Below are 20,294 nucleotides of genomic sequence, written 5' to 3' on the forward strand. Positions count from 1 at the left end.
TGGCTGCTTACTTTGAATAAGTTAATGCATCTACAAAAACAGCTGCTAGGGTAAAACTGCAAATGTTAATTCTAAATGCAAGTGTTAATAAACCCCACCTGTTTGTTCTGTAGACATTAGTGTAGGCTTATCACTTTATAGCTTTTCCATGTTTTAAACAGGCTCTGAGGGTCAAATGGCTTACTGTTGATACTAAATACTACTGTTCCTATATTTCCTATCAGTGGACATTAAAAACATGATTAGATTTTTGTGGCAATTGGCAAAAGAATCAGATGAGATCATAAGACTTTTAATTTTTTTATGCATCTGGTTGTAATGATCTGAAAAGCATTGCCTGAAAGGGGGTTGGCAACATTTTTAAGTTGGCAGGCTGGAACTAGTGAAAGTGCTACAAGAATCAGTACCTGGCCCTCAGCTATTCACAATCTGTATTGATAATTTATACGTGAGGAGGTAGCAGTGTTATGGTAATGTCACTGGACTTACAAGAATTGACTTAATAGTGGCTACTGTTGATTGCTGCAAAAATCTATCAGGTTCACTAATTCCCTTTCTTCTTTGATCCGGCTTACAAATTTCAGATTTCAGACCCACAGCAATATGGTTTACTCTTAGCTGCCCTCTGGAAAATAAATAATGGCCTAGCTTGCAACTTACACCATACGAATGATTAAATTAAAAGATACGGAGTCATGTTTCAAAGTTTACTGCTAATCGAAAGCTAAGTCAAAACATTAGCTTTGGGGAGGATATGGTTGTGCAACAAAATGTATAGGCAGCTTAAATGAATGAGTAGCAAGCTAACCGATAGGAGTAAATGTGGGAAAGTGTGAAGTTATTCACTTTAATTAAAATAATACTTTCAAAGATGCAAAACTTGTTTTTCAGAGGACATTTATAAAGAACTTTGATAAAATCACACCTGGAATATTGTATGCAGGTTTGGTTTCCATATACATAGATAGAGATGCAGAAAAGGTTCACAAAATTGGTCCATGGGACGCAGGGATTGGGAGCACAGTGTTGTTCTATGACAAGATGCTAAGTGCACCAGGTCAATATTTGCTAGAAATCAGAAGAGAGAGAACTGGATGCAAAAACATACAAAACTTTGTGGGGCTTGATAACATGGTTGCTGCGCGATGGTTTCTGTTAATTAGGGAATCTGAAGCATAGGCTACCTTCTCAGGATAAGGAGTTGATCATGTAAGACTGAGATGAGTCAAAATGATTTCACTCAATGAGTTATGGATTTTTGGAATTCTCCACTCCGGAGGTGCTGAGTTCTCTAATGTTGAATAAGTTTGAGGCTCAGGTAGCCAAATATTTGGTCTCTTAGGGAATCAAGACATATGACATTGGGTGACAAAATGGACTGAAGCCCAAAGAGAGTCATGGTCATATTCAATGGCCAAGAAGGCTTGATCACCAATAAGATTTACTCCTGCTTCTATTTTTTTGGGCTGTTGAGTTAAGTAATTTTGATGACACCTTAAAAGAGATGCATTAAATGGATCTTTCAAAGAGCGATCGCAACTACAAATGGGATGGAAGGCCTCACACTGTATTGTATGATTCTAAGAGTTTGGGGTGGCATGGTGGCTCAGTGGTTAGCACTGCCGTCTCACCAGTGCTGGGCCCCAAGTTCAATCCCAGCCTTGAATAACTGTCTGTGTGGAATTTGCATGTGGAGTTTCAGGATTAGATTGGGGAGCTGTATCCAGGTGGAATGCTCTTTGGAAGGTCAGCACAGTCTTGCCAGGCAAATGACTTTTTGCCACGTTCTTATGATTCTAAGAAAAGGACCTCGTTCTCATATTTCTATTTGCACATGCTGGTTTTCCTTATCACCTGAATAGTCGGCAACAACATACAATTTACTTGCAGATGCAGGACTTGGAAAATAACTTATGATCCTTTCATTTTTACAAATTCAGGTGTAGATAAGGATTATTGTGGGGATCTTCATTCAATGTTATCCTATCAATAAACAATAATAATTCTAGCTCCTTAAAAGATCCCAGGATTTGAGCATTCCAATATCACAACTGGAAGCCTCAATAGGAACATTGGAACATTCAGAACCCAATTTGCTCTTGGACCACTTTTTTTATTCAATCAAGTCATGACTGATCTATGTCTCAACTTCATCTAGTTGCTTTGGATCATATCCCTGTATATAGATGGCTAGCAAAAATCTAGCAATCTCTGATGTAAACTTACTGACTGAACCAGAATTACTGCTTTTTCTTGTCAGAGTTTTACACTTCAACTTTGTTTCAAGAAATGTTTCATAAAATAGAATTCCTACAGTTTGTAAATGGGCCCTTAAGCCCAACAGGTCCACACTGACCCTTGGAGCATCCCACCCAGACCCATCCCCTTATAATCCACCTAAGTTACACATCCCTGAACACTATGGGGCAATTTAGCATGGCCAATCCACCTAACCTACACATTTTTGGACTGTGGGAGAAAACCAGAACACCCAGAGGAAACTCGTGCAGACACGGAGAATGTGCAAACTCCACACAGACAGTTGCCCAAGGTTGGAATTGAACCTGGATCCCTGGTGCTGTGAAGTAGCATTGCTAGTCACTGAGCCACCATGCCACCCAAAATGTTTCCCAACATCTTCCTAGAATCATAACCAGAAGGTGATGGAGAAACTGAGCTGGTCTGGCAGCATCTGCGGACAAAAAAAAACAGAATGGGGTGAGGCATTGTTCTAAATTTCAGTCTCCTGATCTTACTCCTGCTCCCCCAGCAGAAAATGTTTTTCTCTTTGTACCTTAATGATATTCATGTGGCTTGGTACCATCCAGAAGAAAAGGGTTTGCTGGATCGTCAATCTACACCACTTTAAAAAATGAACTCCCTCCACCACCAACAAACCTATCTAGAACTTGCACTGGAGCAATACATCAACGTTTCCTCAAGAGCAGTTTCAAAACCTCTGTCTCCCCTTCACCTGTAAATTCCTCTCCTTGTCTTACCAATCTAGAACTATGTCACCACATCATCAATGAATCAAAATACTGGAATTGCTTCTTTAACAGCACTTTTGTTTTCTTCACCATTTCATAGGAGGTAGCTACTGCTGGTAAGGTCAGCATTTGTTGCCTGTGATCTGATTGCCATTTCAGAGGGCATTTAAGAGTAAAATATATACTGCTGTGCATCTGGAAGTCACGTATCGGCTAGAATGGGATGAAGGATTTCCTTTACTAAAAAGGCATTAGTGAATCGAAGGGATTTAACAAAAATCTATGACAGCTTTATGATCACAATTTCTCAGAGCAACTTTTAGAACTCCAGATTTATTGGTTAAATTTAAATTCTACCATCTTCTGTGGTAGGATTTGAATCCCTGTTACCCAAAGCATTACTGGATGACTAGTCCAGTAACATTGCTCTCCCTCCATTAGTGCACTCATACCTGCTCTACATGGACTGCAGGTAGTTGAAGGAGGAAGCTTTATGCCACCTTCTCATTGACAATGTAGAGAAATAGGATCATACAGCATGGAAACTGACATTTTGATCATGCCAGCCATAATCCCAAAATAAACTAGTCCCACTTGCCGGCATTTGGCCCATACCCCTCAACACCTTTCTTATACATATACTTATCAAAATGTTTTTTTTTAAATGCTGTATCAGTACCTGCATCCACCACTTCCTCTGGAAGTTCATTTCACACCAAACCACTGTCTGTGTGAAAAAGTTGCCGTTCATTTCTTTTCTAAATCTTTATCCTCTTACTTGAAAAATATTCCCCCTCATCTTGAAATCCCCAACCCTAGGGAAAAGACATCTGCCATTCACATTATCTATACATCTCATGATTTTATAAACCTCTATTAGGTCACCGCTCAACCTCCTACCCTCCAATGGAAAAAGTCCCAGTCTCTCCCTATAAATCAAGCCTTCTATTCCTGTTAATGTCCTAGTAATTTTTTTTCTGAACCCTCTCCAGCTTAATAACATCCTACCTATAACAGGTGATCAGAACTGCATACAGTACTCCAAAAGAAGCCTCACCAACGTCCTATGCAAACTCAACATGACATTCCAACTCCTGTACTCAAAGGTCTGAGGAATGAAGGCAAGTGTGCTAAATGCCTTTTTGATCACTTTTTAACTTCTTAATCATTTGGTTTGGGCAACAGATGCTCACTTTGCCACTGATGTCACATTACATACAATAACACTTAAAATGTTAAAAAATCCTTTCAAAGTTCTGAAAGCCTCAGTAGAACAGATGGCTATAACTGCATACCTTTTCTTCTGCTTTCTTTTTGGTCTCCTCGTCCATCCAACTGAGCTCATGCAAATTCTGTACGAAAACTTCTCGAATCTGCTCAATCAGTTCTTCAACCTGGAGGAGCAATTAAAAAACAAAATATTCACCACATTCAGATGACACACAAGTAAGATTAAATGGGAACATTAAAAGATAATCAAACTAAACATTGAGCAAGATTAAGAAGTGAGGGAGAAACTGTTTCCCTTTGAAAGAAGGTCAAGAATCATCACACAACAAAGGCACACGTTAGTTACAAGAAAGTTCAGAATTTAATTGTTGGGGAGATTTGTACAGGAATCACTAGAATAGCAGAAAGACTTCTGTAAATATCAAAAGGGAAATGGATGAATATTTGAAAAGAACTAGAAGGAAAGAGCAAAACAGTGACTAATTGGATCAATAGAGTAAGAACAGGCACAATAGCCCATGGTCAGAGCATGACCGAGTTGACAAGGAGACGTTGAAATCGTGGGGATAGATTTTACAAAGAAATGCTCCAGGCACAAACAGTACTAAGCAGTTGTAAAGTTATGTGGGAGGTATTGACATTGAGATAAGTTGCCAGTAAATGTTTCTACTGTGTGAATCTTTCCAAAGGCAGTGATATTTGTAAAGCCCTTGTCCACTTTCTCTGCCGGTACTGGTACATTTGAGATCCTGGAGAAATATGACAGCTACACTCTTCTCATTAATGAAATCACTGGAACGTGTTACAAAGGACAATTTGGATAGATAGATAGATAGACAGACTGACAGGAAAAAAGTTAATTCCTCCAGAGCAAGGGGACAGAACTGTCAAATTAGAGATAGGCATTCAGGGATGATGCCAGGAAGAACTTGTCCACAGAAAAGGGGAATGGAAATTAATTTATAGGTTGTGTATCTCATGGTTCTCTCAGAAAAAGCTACTGTTTCTGGACATCAATCAAAAAGTAGTAACACCGAAATGAATTGATACAACAAAGGTGGAGAATTGGTCTTATGATATTGATCAAAATGTAATTCATTGTTGTACAGGCTTGAATTGGAGTTGATACATATATGATCATGGAAGTTATCTTATTTGTTGAAGGCATGACCTGGAACCTTCATTTTAAGCAAACTAAAATATAGACACATGGCCACAATAGGCGGTAGCCCAGGACTGAACCTGGAAAGCACTGTTTCCATTTTCAAGTGTCTGCTGATAATATAAGTTCTCATTTCAGTGCAAGAAATCAGTAATATACTCTTGCCACATAGCTGGACTAGGTTACCAAAAAAGTCGATATGTCAAAAGTCCTGACAATGTGGAGGCTAATAGCGTTAGGGTTAGAAATAAAAGAAACTCTGATCTATAGCAGAGAAATCATTTTTAGGCATTTACTTGTGGTTCCTGACAATGAAGTTGACTTAAGGAAAGGTGGCAATGACAAAAGCTCTTGAATAGCAAATGCTGGAGAACATTGAACCTAAGGTGAGAATCGAATCACTGAAGAATGATATCGATTATCTTTGGATCTGTAAGGCCTACATCTGTTCTTGTATTCCTTTGCTGCAGATAAGTTCATTTACAATACATAATGAAGTGTAAAAAAAGGAAAAGGTTTGCATTTATACAAAATTTTCAAGGTATCTGGATGTCCCAAAGTGGTTTGCAGTTGAGGGTGCACACGTGAACCGTACTCACTTTTGCAATGTGAGAAATACACAGCCAATTAATGCATAGGAAGCTTTCCACAAATAAGAATGCGATAATAATCAGATAATCAGTTGTGGTGAAGTTGTTCGAGAGATTAACATTGGAAGGGACGCTAGAGATAACTCCCCTTTCCTTCTTCAAATTTATATCATGGATCATCTCCACATGAGGGCTTGGTTTGAAGTATCATCCAAGAAAAAAGACACATTGATAATCTCTTGAATTACTGGACATGATTAATGCACTAAGGTAGAACAGGCTACAAAACGTTCTTTACATGCTCATTACTTCACTGATCCAAATCCATACTGTGACATCCAGGTAAAGCCACTGGGCTAGTAGTCCAGAACCTCAGGTTAACATTCTATATGCATCAGGTTCAGCAATGTCCTGTGGGGAAGGAAATCTGCCACCTTTACTTAGTCTGGCCTATATGTGACTCTGGGCCCACAGCAACGTTGTTCACTCAATATGCAGGTGGATTGGGTGAATAATGTTGCTGGTGGATCCAAAAAAAGGGAATTCATGGAATGTTTGCAGGATGGCTTTTTGAAACAGCTTGTGATGGAGCCCACAAGAGAGCAGGATATTCTGGACTGAGTGCTATGTAATGAGCCAGACTTTATAAAAGACCTGAAGGTAAGGGAACACTTAGGAGGCAGTGATCATAATATGGTCGAGTTCAGTCTGCAGTTTGAAAGAGAGAAGGCAAAATCGGATGTAATGGTGTTACAGTTAAGTAAAGGTAATTACAGGGACATGAGAGAGGAATTGACGAAAATCGACTGGAAGCAGAGCCTAGCAGGGAAGACAGTAGAGCAAACAATGGCAGGAGTTTCTGGGTGTAATTGAGGACACAGTACAGAGGTTCATCCCAAAGAAAAGAAAGATTATCCAGGGTGGGATTAGACAGCCATGGCTGACAAAGGAAGTCAGGAAATATATCAAAGAAAAAGAGACAGCCTATAAAGTGGCCAAGAGCACTGGGAAATCAGAAGATTGGGAAGGCTACAAAATCAAGTAGAGGATAACAAAGAGAGCAATAAGGAAGGAGAGGATCAAATATGAAGGTAGGCTAGCTATAATATTAGAAATGATAGTAAAAGCTTTTTTCAATACATAAGGAACAAACGAGAGGCAAAAATAGATATTGGGCCATTCCAAATTGATGCTGGAAAGCTAGTGATGGGAGATAAGGAAATAGCTGAAGAACTTAATAAGTACTTTGCATCAGTCTTCACAGTGGAAGACATGAGTAATATCCCAACAATTAAGGAGAATCAGGGTGCAGAGTTGAGTATGGTAGGCATTACAAAAGAGAAGGTGCTAGAAAGGCTAAAAGGTCTAAAAACTGATAAATCTCCTGGCCACAATGGCTTACATCCTAGAGTTCTGAGGGAGGTGGCTGAGGAAATAGCAGAGGCTTTGGTTGTGATCTTTTAAAAGTCACTGGAGTCAGGGAAAGTCCCAGATGATTGGAAAATTGCTGTTGTAACCCCCTTGTTTAAGAAAGGATTAAGGCAAAAGATGGAAAATTATAGGCCGATTAGCCTAACCTCGGTAGTTGGTAAAATTCTTGAATCCGTTGTCAAGGATGAGATTTCTAAATTCCTGGAAGTGCAGGGTCAGATTCAAACAAGTCAGCATGGATTTAGTAAGGAGAGGTTGTGCTTGACAAACATGTTAGAATTCTTTGAAGAGGTAACAAGTATGTTAGACCAGGGAAACCCAGTAAATGTTATCGATCTAGACTTCCAACAGGCCTTTGATATGGTGCCTCATGGGAGGCTGCTAATCAAGGTAAGGGCCCATGGTGTTTGAGGTGAGCTACTGGCTTGTATTGAGAATTGGCTGTCTGACAGAAGGCAGAGAGTTGGGATAAAAGGCTCTTTTTCGGAATGGCAAGCGGTGACGAGTGGTGTCCCGCAGGGTTCCGTGTTGGGGCCGCATATATTAATGATCTGGATGAAGGGACCTGGGGCATTCTGGCGAAGTTTGCCGATGATACGAAGATAGGTGGACAGGCAGGTAGTACTGAGGAGGTGGGGAAGCTGCAGAAAGATTTAGACAGTTTAGGAGAGTGGTCCAGGAAATTGTTGATGAAATTCAATGTGAGCAAATGTGAGGTTTTGCACTTTGGAAAAAAGAATACAGGCATGGGCTATTTTCTAAACGGTGAGAAAAGTCACAAAGCAGAAGTACAAAGGGATCTGGGAGTGTTGGTCCAGGATTCTCTAAAGGTTAACTTGCAGGTAGAGTCTGTGATTAAGAAAGCGAATGTAATGTTGTTGTTTATCTCAAGAGGGTTGGAATATAAAAGCAGCGATGTGCTTCTGAAGCTTTATAAAGCTCTAGTTAGGCCCCATTTAGAATACTGTGTCCAATTTTGGGCCCCACACCTAAGGAAGGACATACCAGTGCTGGAGCGTGTCCAGCAGAGGTTCACACGGATGATCCCTGGAATGGTAGGTTTAACGTATGATGAATGGCTAAGGATGCTGGGATTGTACTCATTAGAGTTTAGAAGGTTGAGGGGAGATCTTATAGAAACTTACAAGATAATGTATGGCTGAGAAGGGGTGGACGCTAGGAAGTTGTTTCTGTTAGGTGGGGAGACTAGGGCCCGTGGGCACAGCCTTAAAATTAGAGGGGATAAATTTAAAACTAAAACGAGACGACATTTCTTCAGCCAGAGAGTGGTGGGCTTGTGGAATTCATTGCCACGGAGTGCAGTGGATGCTGGAACGTTGGATGCCTTCAAGGCAGAGATCGATAAATTCTTGATCTCAGAAGGAATCAAGGGCTACGGGGACAGCACGGGTAAGTGGAGTTGAAATGCCCATCAGTCATGATTTAAATGGCAGAGTGGATTTGATGGGCCGAATGGCCTTACTTCCACTCCTATGTCTTATGGTCTTATGGTCTTATTGATTCTAACTGCCCTTTGGCAGGGACATGCTTAGCCAATAGCATCATAAAAACAAATTTAAAAAAAAACCATCAAAGAACTGATGAAGTAAGAAATGATCAAAAAATCTCATCCATTGATTTTAATGGCCGAACATTTAGGAGTGAGTGAAACATGCACAATGCCCATGACACATAATACCCTGATCAGCCCCTCCTCCAGGTGAGAATCTTCAGCAGGAGTGCAGTTTCACAACTTTGGTTCTCTATCCTAGTTAAGTCCAAAATGAACATTATTTCAAGTTGCTGTTATATGACAAATGTTGGAATTAATAGGACTGCTAATTCAAAAGTGAGGGTAAATGATTCGTAGATAAATACTTAGGAGAATATTTGTTTCAAATATTATATGGCTGTCACAAAGTCTATCTGTTGGGCACAAAGTTTTGGAGCTCAATATGAATTGATTATTGTGTTCTGTTGATGCCATGTCTCTCCATACATTGACAGAGGCAGGGTCTTTATTTCTGATAAAAATACAGTTAACCTTTAACTAATTATTCAGGCTATTATGATGACCCTATTGATTAATTACTTGCCAGTCGCTATTCTTTCTTCTTTCAAAAATACCGATGATGTCCATGAGTGGTTTTTTAAAATACATATTTGCCCATGGGCTTGTTTACATCTTTGCAGTTAATACAGACAATGTGGTGCCAGTAAAAATATTTGTTGTCATCTGCCTAATCATGCTTTCATTCCAAACATTACAACAATAAGCTCTGTAGTTAGCTGATAAGAAATTAAAAGGTAAGGCTTGAAAGGAGAACTACATGGAACAGCTATTACATTATCAAGTTTGACGGCTCTTCAATAACAATGTAGCTTTTCATATTTACTTTAGTTCACAGGGAAAAACATTCTTTCAGCCTTCATCCTATCAAGTCACCTCTGAATCTCTACTGTTCTGAAAGAGGCAACTTGACCCATCAAGTCTGCACCACCACTCTGAAGAGCATCCCATCCAGGTCTAGCTCCCAGACCTATCCCTGTAAATCTGCATTTACCATGGCTAACCACCTAGCCTGCACATCTCTGGATACAACTGGCAATTCAAAATGGCCAATCCACCTAACCTGCACATCTTTGGGCGTGGGACGAAACCCACACAGATAAAGGGGGAACATATAAACGCTACACAATCAGTTACCTGACGCTGGAATGGTGCCCAGTTCCCTGGCACTGTGAGACAGTATTGTTTATCACTGACCCACATGCCACCCACAAAATGACATCCAGGCAGGGGTTTGAACTCTTGCCTGCAAGGTTTAAAGTCTGACATTTTACCAACCAAGCCAGCAGGCTCCCTTGAATCTTTTATGTTTCACTCAGACAATCTCTCAATTTTTTAAACATCAATGAGTATAGATTCAACCTACTTGACTTTTCTTCTAAAACAGATTATCTGGTCCATATTACATAGCTAATAGTGGGAGAGTGCGATATGTAACTCGAGTGCTGTGTTTCCTAAATTGACAGCACTTCAAAAGTATTCGATTGGGATACCCATGGTTAAATAAAGGTGCTAGAGAAAAAGGAAGTCTTTTCTTTCATTGAGTTGAATTGATGGTTAAAAAAAACTTCTAACTGGTAGCTTCCAACAGAGGGGTTTTGGCAATAAAATTTAAATGGTTTGCATATGATAGGTCTCTGTTGCTTGGCCTTATTAGGAAGTATAGTTCTCCTGAAGGTCCTGCTTTCCAGCATATTGTGGACAGCAACAAGTTATTCACAAATCTGCTAAAATACCGACAATTGGAACACTTGTACAGACCATTTTTTCAAGAATTTAACAGCAGATTTAGAACTGCAAACATCTGTATTTGCTCAATGCCAAATTCTATTTATGCTGGAAGCTTGGATCTTCCAGTGGCAAATCCTTTTTTTTTAAGCTATTTGTGGGATGTGGACATCACTGACTGGGGCAGCATTTATAGAACCTAGAACGTAGAACAATACAGCGCAGAACAGGCCCTTTAGCCCTCGATGTTGCACCGACCTGTGAGCTAATCTAAGACCCTCCCCCTACATTATCCCATCATTATCCATATGCTTATCCAGGGACTGTTTAAATGCCCCTAATGTGGCTAAGTTAACTACAATGGCAGACAGGGCGTTTCACACCCTTACCATTCTCTGAGTAAAGACCTGCCTCTGACATCTGTCTTCAATCTATCACCCCTCAATTTGTAGCTATGCCCCCTTGTACAAGCTGAAGTCATCATCCTTGGAAAAAGACTCTCACTGTCCACCCCGTCTAATCCTCTGATCATCTTGTATGTCTCTATTAAATCCCCTCTTAGCCTCCTTCTCAACAATCAGAATAGACCCAAGTCCCTCAGCCTTTCTTCACAGGACCTGTGCTCCAGATCAGGCAACATCCTGGTAAATCTCCTTTGCACCTTTTCCAATGCTTCCACATCCCTCCTGTAATGGGGCGACCAGAACTGCACGCAATATTCCAAATGAGGCCGCACTAGCATTTTGTACAGTTGCAGCATGACATCACGGCTCCGGAACTCAATCCCTCTACCAATAAAACCTAACACACCGTAAGTCTTCTTAACAGCTCAAATCAACCTGGTGGCAACTTTCAGGGATCCATGTATATGGACACCAAGATCCCTCTGCACATCCACACTACCAGGAATCTTTCCACTGACCTTGTGTCCTGCCTTCCTATTATTCCTCTCAAAGTGAATCACCTCATATTTATCCATATTAAACTCCACTTGCCACCTTTCAGCCCAATTCTGCAGTTTATCCAAGTCTCCCTGCAACCTGCAATATTCTTCCACACTGTCCACCACTCCACCGACTTTAGTGTCATCTGCAAACTTACTAACCCATCTACCTATGCCTGCGTCCAAGTCATTTATAAAAATGACAAATAGCAGTGGTCCCAAAACAGATCTTTGAGGCACACCACTAGTGACCTGACTCCAGGCGTAATATTTTCCATCAACCACCACTCGTTGCCTTCTTACAGAAAGCCAGTTTCTAATCAAACTGTTAAATCTCCCTCAATCCCGTGCCTCTGTATTTTCTCCAATAGCCTACCATGTGGAACCTTATCAAAGGCTTTACTGAAGTCCATGGACACCACGTGAACTGCCCTTCCCTCACTCACATGCTTGGTCACCTTTCAAAAAACTCAATGAGGTTTATGAGACACGGCCTGCCCTTGACGAATCCATGCTGACTAACTCCAATCAAATTGTTGCTTGCTAGATAATTATAAATCCTATCTCTTATAATCTTTTCCAAAACTTTTCCTACAACAGACGTAAGGCTCACAGGTCTATAATTACCTGGGTCATCCCTACTGCCCTTCTTAAACAAGAGCACAACATTTGCAATCCTCCAGTCCTCTGGTACTAAACCTGTAGACAATGATGACTCAAAGATCAAGGCCAAAGGCTCCGCCACCTCCTCCCTAGCTTCCCAGATAATACTCGGAAAATTCCCATCTGGCCCAGGGGATTTACCTACCTTCATACCTTCTCAAATTGATAACACCTCCTCCTTACTAACCTTAATCCTTTCAATTCTAGTAGTCCGTAACTCAGTCATCTCCTCTACAATATTCTCCTGTTCATCAGTGAAAACAGATGAGAAATAATCATTTAGCACCTCTCCAATCTCCACAGGGTCCTCACACAACTTCCCACTTCTGTTTTTGACTGGCCTATTCCTACCCTCGTCATTCTCTTATTCCTCACATACCTATAGAAAGCTTTAGGGTTCTCCTTTATTCTACCTGCCAATGTCTGCTCATGCCCCCTCCTTACTCTTCTTAACTCTCTCTTTAAATCCTTCCAAGCTAATCTGTAACTCTCCATTGCCTCACCTGAACCATCTCGTCTCATTGTCACATAAGCCTCCCTCTTTTGCTTAACAAGAGATACAATTTCTTTAGTAAACCACGGTTCCCTTACCTTATCGCTTCCTCTCTGCCTGACAGGGACATACCTATCAAGGACATGCAATATCTGTTCCTTAAACCAGCTCCACGTTTCGATTGACCCCATCCCCTGCATTTTGTTAACCCATTCTATGCCTCCTAAGTCTTGCGTAATTGCATTGTAATTGCTCTTCCCCCATCTATAACTCTTGCCCTGTGGCATGTTCCTATCCCTTTCCATTACTAAAGTAAACATAACCGAATCATGGTCACTCTCTCCAAAGTGCTCACCTACCACTAAATCAAACACCTGGCCGGGTTCATTACCAAGTACCAGATCCAGTGGTGGCCTCCTCTCTTGTTGGCCCTTCGACATGATGAGTCAGGAAACTCTCCTGCACACATTGCACAAAAACTGACCCACGCGATTTACTAGAGTTATCGCATTTCCAGTCAATGTTAGGGAAGTTAAAGTCTCCCATAATGACCACCCTGCTGCGTTCACTCCTGCCCAGAATAGTTTTGCCGATCCTCTCCTCTACATCCCTGGAACCTTGTGGGGGCCTATAAAAAACTCCCAGCAGTATTACCTCTCCTGTCCTGTTTCTGACCTCAGCCCATACCACCTCAGTCGACAAGTCCTCATCAAAAGTTCTTTCAGCCACCGTTATGCTGTCCTTAACTAACAAAGCCACACCTCCCCCTCTTTTACCACCTTCCCTGACCTTAATGGGAACCTGCAAAAAACCCTGGAACCTGCAACATCCATTCCTGACCCTACTCTATCCGTGTCTCCGAAATGGCCACAACATCAAAGTCCCAGGTACCTATCCATACTGCAAGCTCACCTACCTTATTCCAGATACTCCTGGCATTAACGTAGACACACTTCAATCCAGCTTGCTGTCTGCCAGCAACTCCTGTGACAGTGAGGTCCTGACCATGCCCTCCCTATGCTCATCCTCCTGTGTAGTAGAACTACACCTCAGTTTCCCATCCCACTTCTGAGCTAGTTTAAATCCACCCAAATAGCACTATCAAATTTCCCACCCAGGATTGTCCTTGAGAAGGTGGTGGTGAGCAGCCTTTTTAATATGCCTTCATACAACTATTTAAAAATCTCAAACCTCTTATGGCATTTTAACTGAGGAATAATATTACCATTTTCTTGCTCTCCCCAGCAAAAGCTTCGTCCACGTATAGCCGTCCTACAGCCTTGTCCATGTTGCTGTTGACATAGTTTGCGCACTTTCTCCACACTGCATTCTCTGACGTTGTGCCATAAAGAGCCTGCGTGATGCAAAACAAAAGAGAAATGTGAGGTAAAATATTTACCTGATGCTGCATAGCCTGCTGTGTTCATCCAGCTTCACACCGTGTTAACTCAGATTCTCCAGCATCGACAGTTCCTATTATCTCGGTAAAATATTTATATTTGAAAGACTGATTCCACTGGGCTGTATTAATCCGACGAAAACTGCTGCCAGTTCCTTGTGTGACATCCAAGATGGAGTAGAATCAAATCAGCAATACATGCTTCCCCATAAGTCTAACAAATCATTAATGAGCATTTGAAGAGGATGTAGTTATGAAAAATGTCTACAGTTTCCATTATAAACCAGTTTGGGTACATTTCAACTTTCTGAGAACGAAAAGTGAGTAATAGTGAATTGGCAGAACATTGTACATTTCTCCGCATAGTATTTTTGTTGAAAAATGTGCTGAGAATGTATACTGGTGTTTATAAACTGCGCAATGTTAATACTGCTAACATTTACCACTGTCAATTGCTGTGTCAACAATTGCCATTCAGTTTTGCAATGTCAACAATGGTGTAATTTCAGGCTCTGAACTGTAGATGTCACTGTGGATTGCATTTCTGATGTTTTTCTCCCAATTCAATTTCAGGTGTACCAGCTGCCAATGCACTGGTACAGCATGGCAGTGCCACTGATGTACACCTTGGCGCTGGAAGCCCAACATCATCTCTACCATCTGTGTATGAGTGCAGTCGATGGCACTGGAAGAACCATACTCCACCACGTGCCCTGCTCCCCTGTTCAATGCCCCACTCTCCTGTTCAGCACCCTGCTGCCCCCACTCGATGCTTCACCTCAGCACTCCACTTGCTTACTCTGGAGGCAATGAACTGCAGAGGAGCACAGGCATAAGTGAAAAGGAGGCAGTGGCGGCTAGGGAGTGCAGTGGGCATGTCTTGGAAGTGGAATGGTCAGCAAATCTCATTCCAATGACTCAGTGGTTAGCTGCCTCACAGTACCAGGGACCCGGGTTCAATTCTAGCTTTGGGTGTTTGTCTACATGGAATTTGTATGTTCTGTTTGTGTTTGCGTGGGATTCCACTGGGTGCTCCAGTTTCCTGCCAAAATACCAGGTGGATTGGTCATGCCAAATTGTCCTATAGTGTCCAGGGAAGGGTGGATTAGCCGTGGTAAATGTAAGGTTACAGGGGTAAGATAGAGTGGTGGGTCTGGGTGGGATGCTGTTTGAAGGATTAGTGTAGACATGATGGGCTGAATGGTCTCTTTCTGCACTGTAGGGTTATGTAAAATTCGAACCAGTGTTTGAGCTGATTTTTAAACATTTGAAAGACACTCATTTTCTTTCTCCTATTCTTTGATGCAGACAACTTGCTGTGGCGGTGGTGGTAGAGACATCACAGGCACTGAGGCTACACAGGCAGTGAGAGCACCCCCTGTGTGTGTGTGGTAACACTAAATGCAGCCTTCCTTTGCCCCCTTGCACATAAAAAAAAGACAATTACATTTGTCAACATTTGTAGGTAAAGCTGTGAACAGCTTATGTGTATTTGAAAGATATCTCAGTCCCACCTTCCGGAATGCTGCTCTTGTCTCCTTGTAGGCAGAGCTCAGACTACCCACAAGATCCATCACCTGCCTCCAAATAATGTAGTTTTGAAGGTCCCTGCAGATCACATAAGCAAATGGTATTATGAAACGGATACTGAAGCACAGTTTCATTACTGCCAAAACCCACTTAATATCTCACTCAGATGGCTAATCCTCAACTGTGAGTTCAGACTATGATGAATAGCATATTGCCTTTTAGGCAAACCAATACAAGTAACCATGAAAATAATATCCTGTCCTTAACTGACATGCACACCCAACATATCCTGAAATGAATCCCTATATCTGTGATCTCGTCAGGTCCCATCACATTTGAGTACTCTGTCAGCATTCAGTTCTGGCCTTTTGTGCAGCTTCCACTTCCTGCGTTTCACTGTCATTTGTGCCGTAATAGCTGTCAGCCTCTCCAACTCACGTTCCTTCTTCAAACTTCCCACGTTAACTAAGCCTGTCTGAAATATGACTTTTTTTTAACCATTGTCCATATTGAACCATTGTCCGGTGGAAAATCTTTGGATTAACTTTTGCAATTTGAAAGTGTCTATATAAATGAACATCGTCATTGTAGAATAACAATCAGGAATTTTTTTTTTCCAATTTCTTAACTGAGTTTCCCTGGTCTTTTATCTGATTCTATTTATAATTATATAAGTGCTACAGTAATTAGAACATAGAACATAGAACATTACAGCACAGTACAGGCCCTTCAGCCCTCGATGTTGTGCCGACCTGCCATACCAATCTGAAGCCCATTTAACCTACACTATTCCATGTACGTCCATATGCTTATCCAATCACGACTTAAACGTACCTGAAGTTGGTGAATCTACTACCGTTGCAGGCAAAGCGTTCCATATCTTTACTACTCTCTGAGTAAAGAAACTACCTCTGGCATCTGTCCTATATCTTTCACCCCTCAATTTAAAGCTATGCTCCCTCGTGCTCACCATCACCATCCTTGGAAAAAGGCTCTCCCTATCCACCCTATCTAACCCTCTGATTATCTTATATGTCTCAATTAAGTCACCTCTCAACTTTCTTCCCTCTAACGAAAACAGCCTCAAGTCCCTCAGCCTTTCCTCATAAGACCTTCCCTACATACCAGGCAACATCCTAGTAAATCTCCTCTGCACCCTTTCCAAAGCTTCCACATCCATCTTATAATGCGGTGACCAGAACTGTACGCAATACTCCAAGTGTGTCCGCACCAGAGTTTTGTACAGCTGCAGCATAACCTCTTGGTTCCGGAACTCGATCCCCCTATTAATAAAAGCTAAAACACTGTATGCCTTCTTAACAGCCCTGTCATCCTGGGTAGCAACTTTCAAGGATCTTTGTACATGGACACCGAGATCTCTTGCTCATCTACACTACCAAGAATCTTACCATTAGCCCAGTACTTTGCATTCTGGTTACTCCTACCAAAGTGTATCACCTCACACTTGTCTGCATTAAACTCCGTTTGCCACCTCTAAGCCCAGCTCTGCAGCTTATCTATGTCTCTCTGTAACTTACAACATCCTTCGTCACTATCCACAACTCCACCGACCTTAGTGTCATCTGCAAATTTACTAACCCATTCTTCTACGCCCTCATCCAGGTCATTTATAAAACTGACGAACATCAGTGGACCCAACACCGACCCTTGCGGTACACCAATAGTAACTGGATTCCAGGATGAACATCTCCCATCAACCACCACCCTCTGTCTTCTTTCAGCAAGCCAATTTCTGATCCAAACTGTTATATCTCCCACAATCTCATTCCTCCGCAGGTTGTACAATATTGAGAAGGATTAAGTGAGAACAGCATTCTTTCTCTCAAATAAGACAGAACTTAATGCTGTATTGAGTATGGTGGGCAGGGCACAGAAGGTAGAGATTGTTTAACAGTCTGATATAAAATTAGTGAAAGAGGCAGCAAAACATTTACAGAGATTTAGAAAGGTTTTATTGTAAATCTATTGTTGAACACAAGCTCCAGTTTCCAACTTTCGTTTCTAAATCCTTTCCCTGTCCAGGAGTTGTCTCTCAACTGGCAAAGAACCCAACTCTTTTTCTTTATTTCATTCAAAGATGCCATACACAAATCTGGTTATTTGTTTCACCATCATCAAATCACAAACGTTACAAATTAAAAGAACAATTAACAAGCACTACCTACCAGGGGCAGTGCAATAATAACAAATACAGGGAGGGAGTGTAAGGAAAGAATACGGGGGGGAAATTAAACCAAAATGAAATTGGAAGCAGAAATGTTGCTCTCCAACCCTTATGGCTTGCATTTCTCCCTTAAGGGTGTTGCTGGACACCACAAGCTCCCTATCCACATTCACCCGGGAATGGACATAGCCATGGATGAGGGGCAGACAATCAGGAACAATCAACTTCCAGGGCTGAGAACCCAGCTCTATTTTTATTTTTTTTTTCGCATATCTGGAAGAGTTATCACACACAACTAAATGGCTTTCTGACCATGATTAAAATCACCTCTAGGACATTTCAACAATTGTCCACCACCAGTAAATCACCCATGTTTCCAACTAATGAAATAATTTGCAATGCCTGGCAAAGGCAATGCAGAGCACCAACAGTGAGGGAGAGAAAGACAGGATGGCAAATCAAATGGAGTTAGAAGGGAAGGAAGGTACTCCACCCTCTATGGAGCCCACTTTTCTTTAAAAACTTGTCAGTATTGGTGGAAATGAGTGTTCCCTCCCAAGTGTCCCTGGCACAAAGGTAGCCACAGGAAAGGGGCAGACAGTTGGCAGATATGAGTCCCTCCACTATCTGGCTCTGTTAACGGCCAACTTGGCCAGGCCCAGCAGCAGACCCTTTAGGAAGCCCTCCAATTTGACTATACCTCTCAGCACTACATGTCCAAAGACCAGAAAAAAGAATCCCTGTTTTTTTTCCTAATCAATCTGCTTGAACTTGTTATGACCCAACTCTGGAGCAAGTGGGACCTGAATGCAGGCCTCCAGGCTCAAAAGGTAGGGATACTATCACTGCACCACAAGAACATAGAACATAGAACATAGAACATTACAGCACAGTACAGGCCCTTCAGCCCTCGATGTTGTGCCGACCTGTCATACCGATCTCAAGCCCATCTAACCTACACTATTCCATGTACGTCCATATGCTTGTCCAATGACGACTTAAATGTACCTAAAGTTGGCGAATCTACTACTGTTGCAGGCAAAGCGTTCCATTCCCTTACTACTCTCTGAGTAAAGAAACTACCTCTGACATCTGTCCTATATCTTTCACCCCTCAATTTAAAGCTATGTTCCCTCATGCTCGCCGTCACCATCCTAGGAAAAAGGCTCTCCCTATCCACTCTATCTAACCCTCTGATTATTTTATATGTTTCAATTAAGTCACCTCTCAACCTTCTTCTCTTTAATGAAAACAGCCTCAAGTACCTCAGCCTTTCCTCATAAGACCTTCCCTCCACACCAGGCAACATCCTAGTAAATCTCCTCTGCCCTCATCCAGGTCATTTATAAAAATGACAAACAGCAGTGGACCCAACACCGACCCTTGCGGTACACCACTAGTAACCAGTCTCCAGGAATAACATTTCTCATCAACTACCACCCTCTGACTTCTTTCAGCAAACCAATTTCTGATCCAAACTGTTATATCTCCCACAATTCCATTCCTCCGCATTTTGTACAATAGCCTACTGTGGAGAACCTTATCGAACGCCTTGCTGAAATCCATATACACCACATCAACCGGTTTACACTCATCTACCTGTTTGGTCACCTTCTCAAAGAACTCAATAAGGTTTGTGAGTCTCTACTCCCCTTCTTGAACAGTGGAACCACATTTGCTATCCTCCAGTCGTCTGGCACTATTCCTGTAGACAATGACGAGTTAAAGATCAATGGCAAAGGCTCGGCAATCTCATCCCTGGCTTCCCAGAGGATCCTAGGATAAATCCCATCCGGCCCAGGGGACGTATCTATCTTCACCCTCTGTAGGATTTCTAATACCTCTTCCTTCTGAACCTCAATCCCACCTAGTCTAGTAGCCTGTATCTCAGTATTCTCCTTGACAACATTGTCATTTTCTAGCGTGAATACTGTTGAAAAATATTCATTAGTGCTTCCCCTATCTCATCTGACTCCACACACAACTTACCACTACTATACTTGCTTGGCCCTAATCTTACCTTTGTCATTCTCTTACTCCTTACATACCTATAGAAAGCCTTAGGGTTTACCCTGATCCTATCCAGCAACAACTTCTCATGTCTCCTCCTGGCTCTTCTGAGCTCTCTGTTTAGGTCTTTCCTGGCTACCTCGTAGCCCTCAAGCGCCCAAACTGAGCCTTCACATCTCATCCTATCATAAGCCTTCTTCTTCCTCTTGACCAGAGGTTCCACCTTCTTCATAAACCATGGCTCTCACGCTCTACAGCTTCCTCCCTGCCTGACAGATACATACTTACCCAGGACACACAGGAGCTTTTCCTTGAATAAGCTCCAAATTTCTAATGTGCCCATCCCCTGCAGTTTCCTTCCCCATCCTAT

The 20,294-nt window shown here is 41.8% G+C and overlaps 1 protein-coding gene across 3 annotated transcripts in view; it reads right to left on the reverse strand.

The window, feature by feature from the left end:
• LOC125457448 (neprilysin-like) overlaps positions 1–20,294 on the reverse strand; it is a 206,318-nt gene that overhangs the window by 56,749 nt on the left and 129,275 nt on the right. For all 3 annotated transcript variants that reach the window (XM_059651202.1, XM_059651203.1, XM_059651204.1), the window contains 3 exons: positions 15,714–15,807; positions 14,026–14,154; positions 4,286–4,384 (listed from right to left, as the gene is read on the reverse strand). In XM_059651202.1, coding sequence (XP_059507185.1) covers positions 4,286–4,384; positions 14,026–14,154; positions 15,714–15,807 — 322 coding nt within the window. The remainder of the gene's footprint in view (positions 1–4,285; positions 4,385–14,025; positions 14,155–15,713; positions 15,808–20,294) is intronic.

The sequence above is a fragment of the Stegostoma tigrinum genome, chromosome 14 (assembly GCF_030684315.1).
Source record: "Stegostoma tigrinum isolate sSteTig4 chromosome 14, sSteTig4.hap1, whole genome shotgun sequence".
Taxonomy (NCBI): domain Eukaryota; kingdom Metazoa; phylum Chordata; class Chondrichthyes; order Orectolobiformes; family Stegostomatidae; genus Stegostoma; species Stegostoma tigrinum.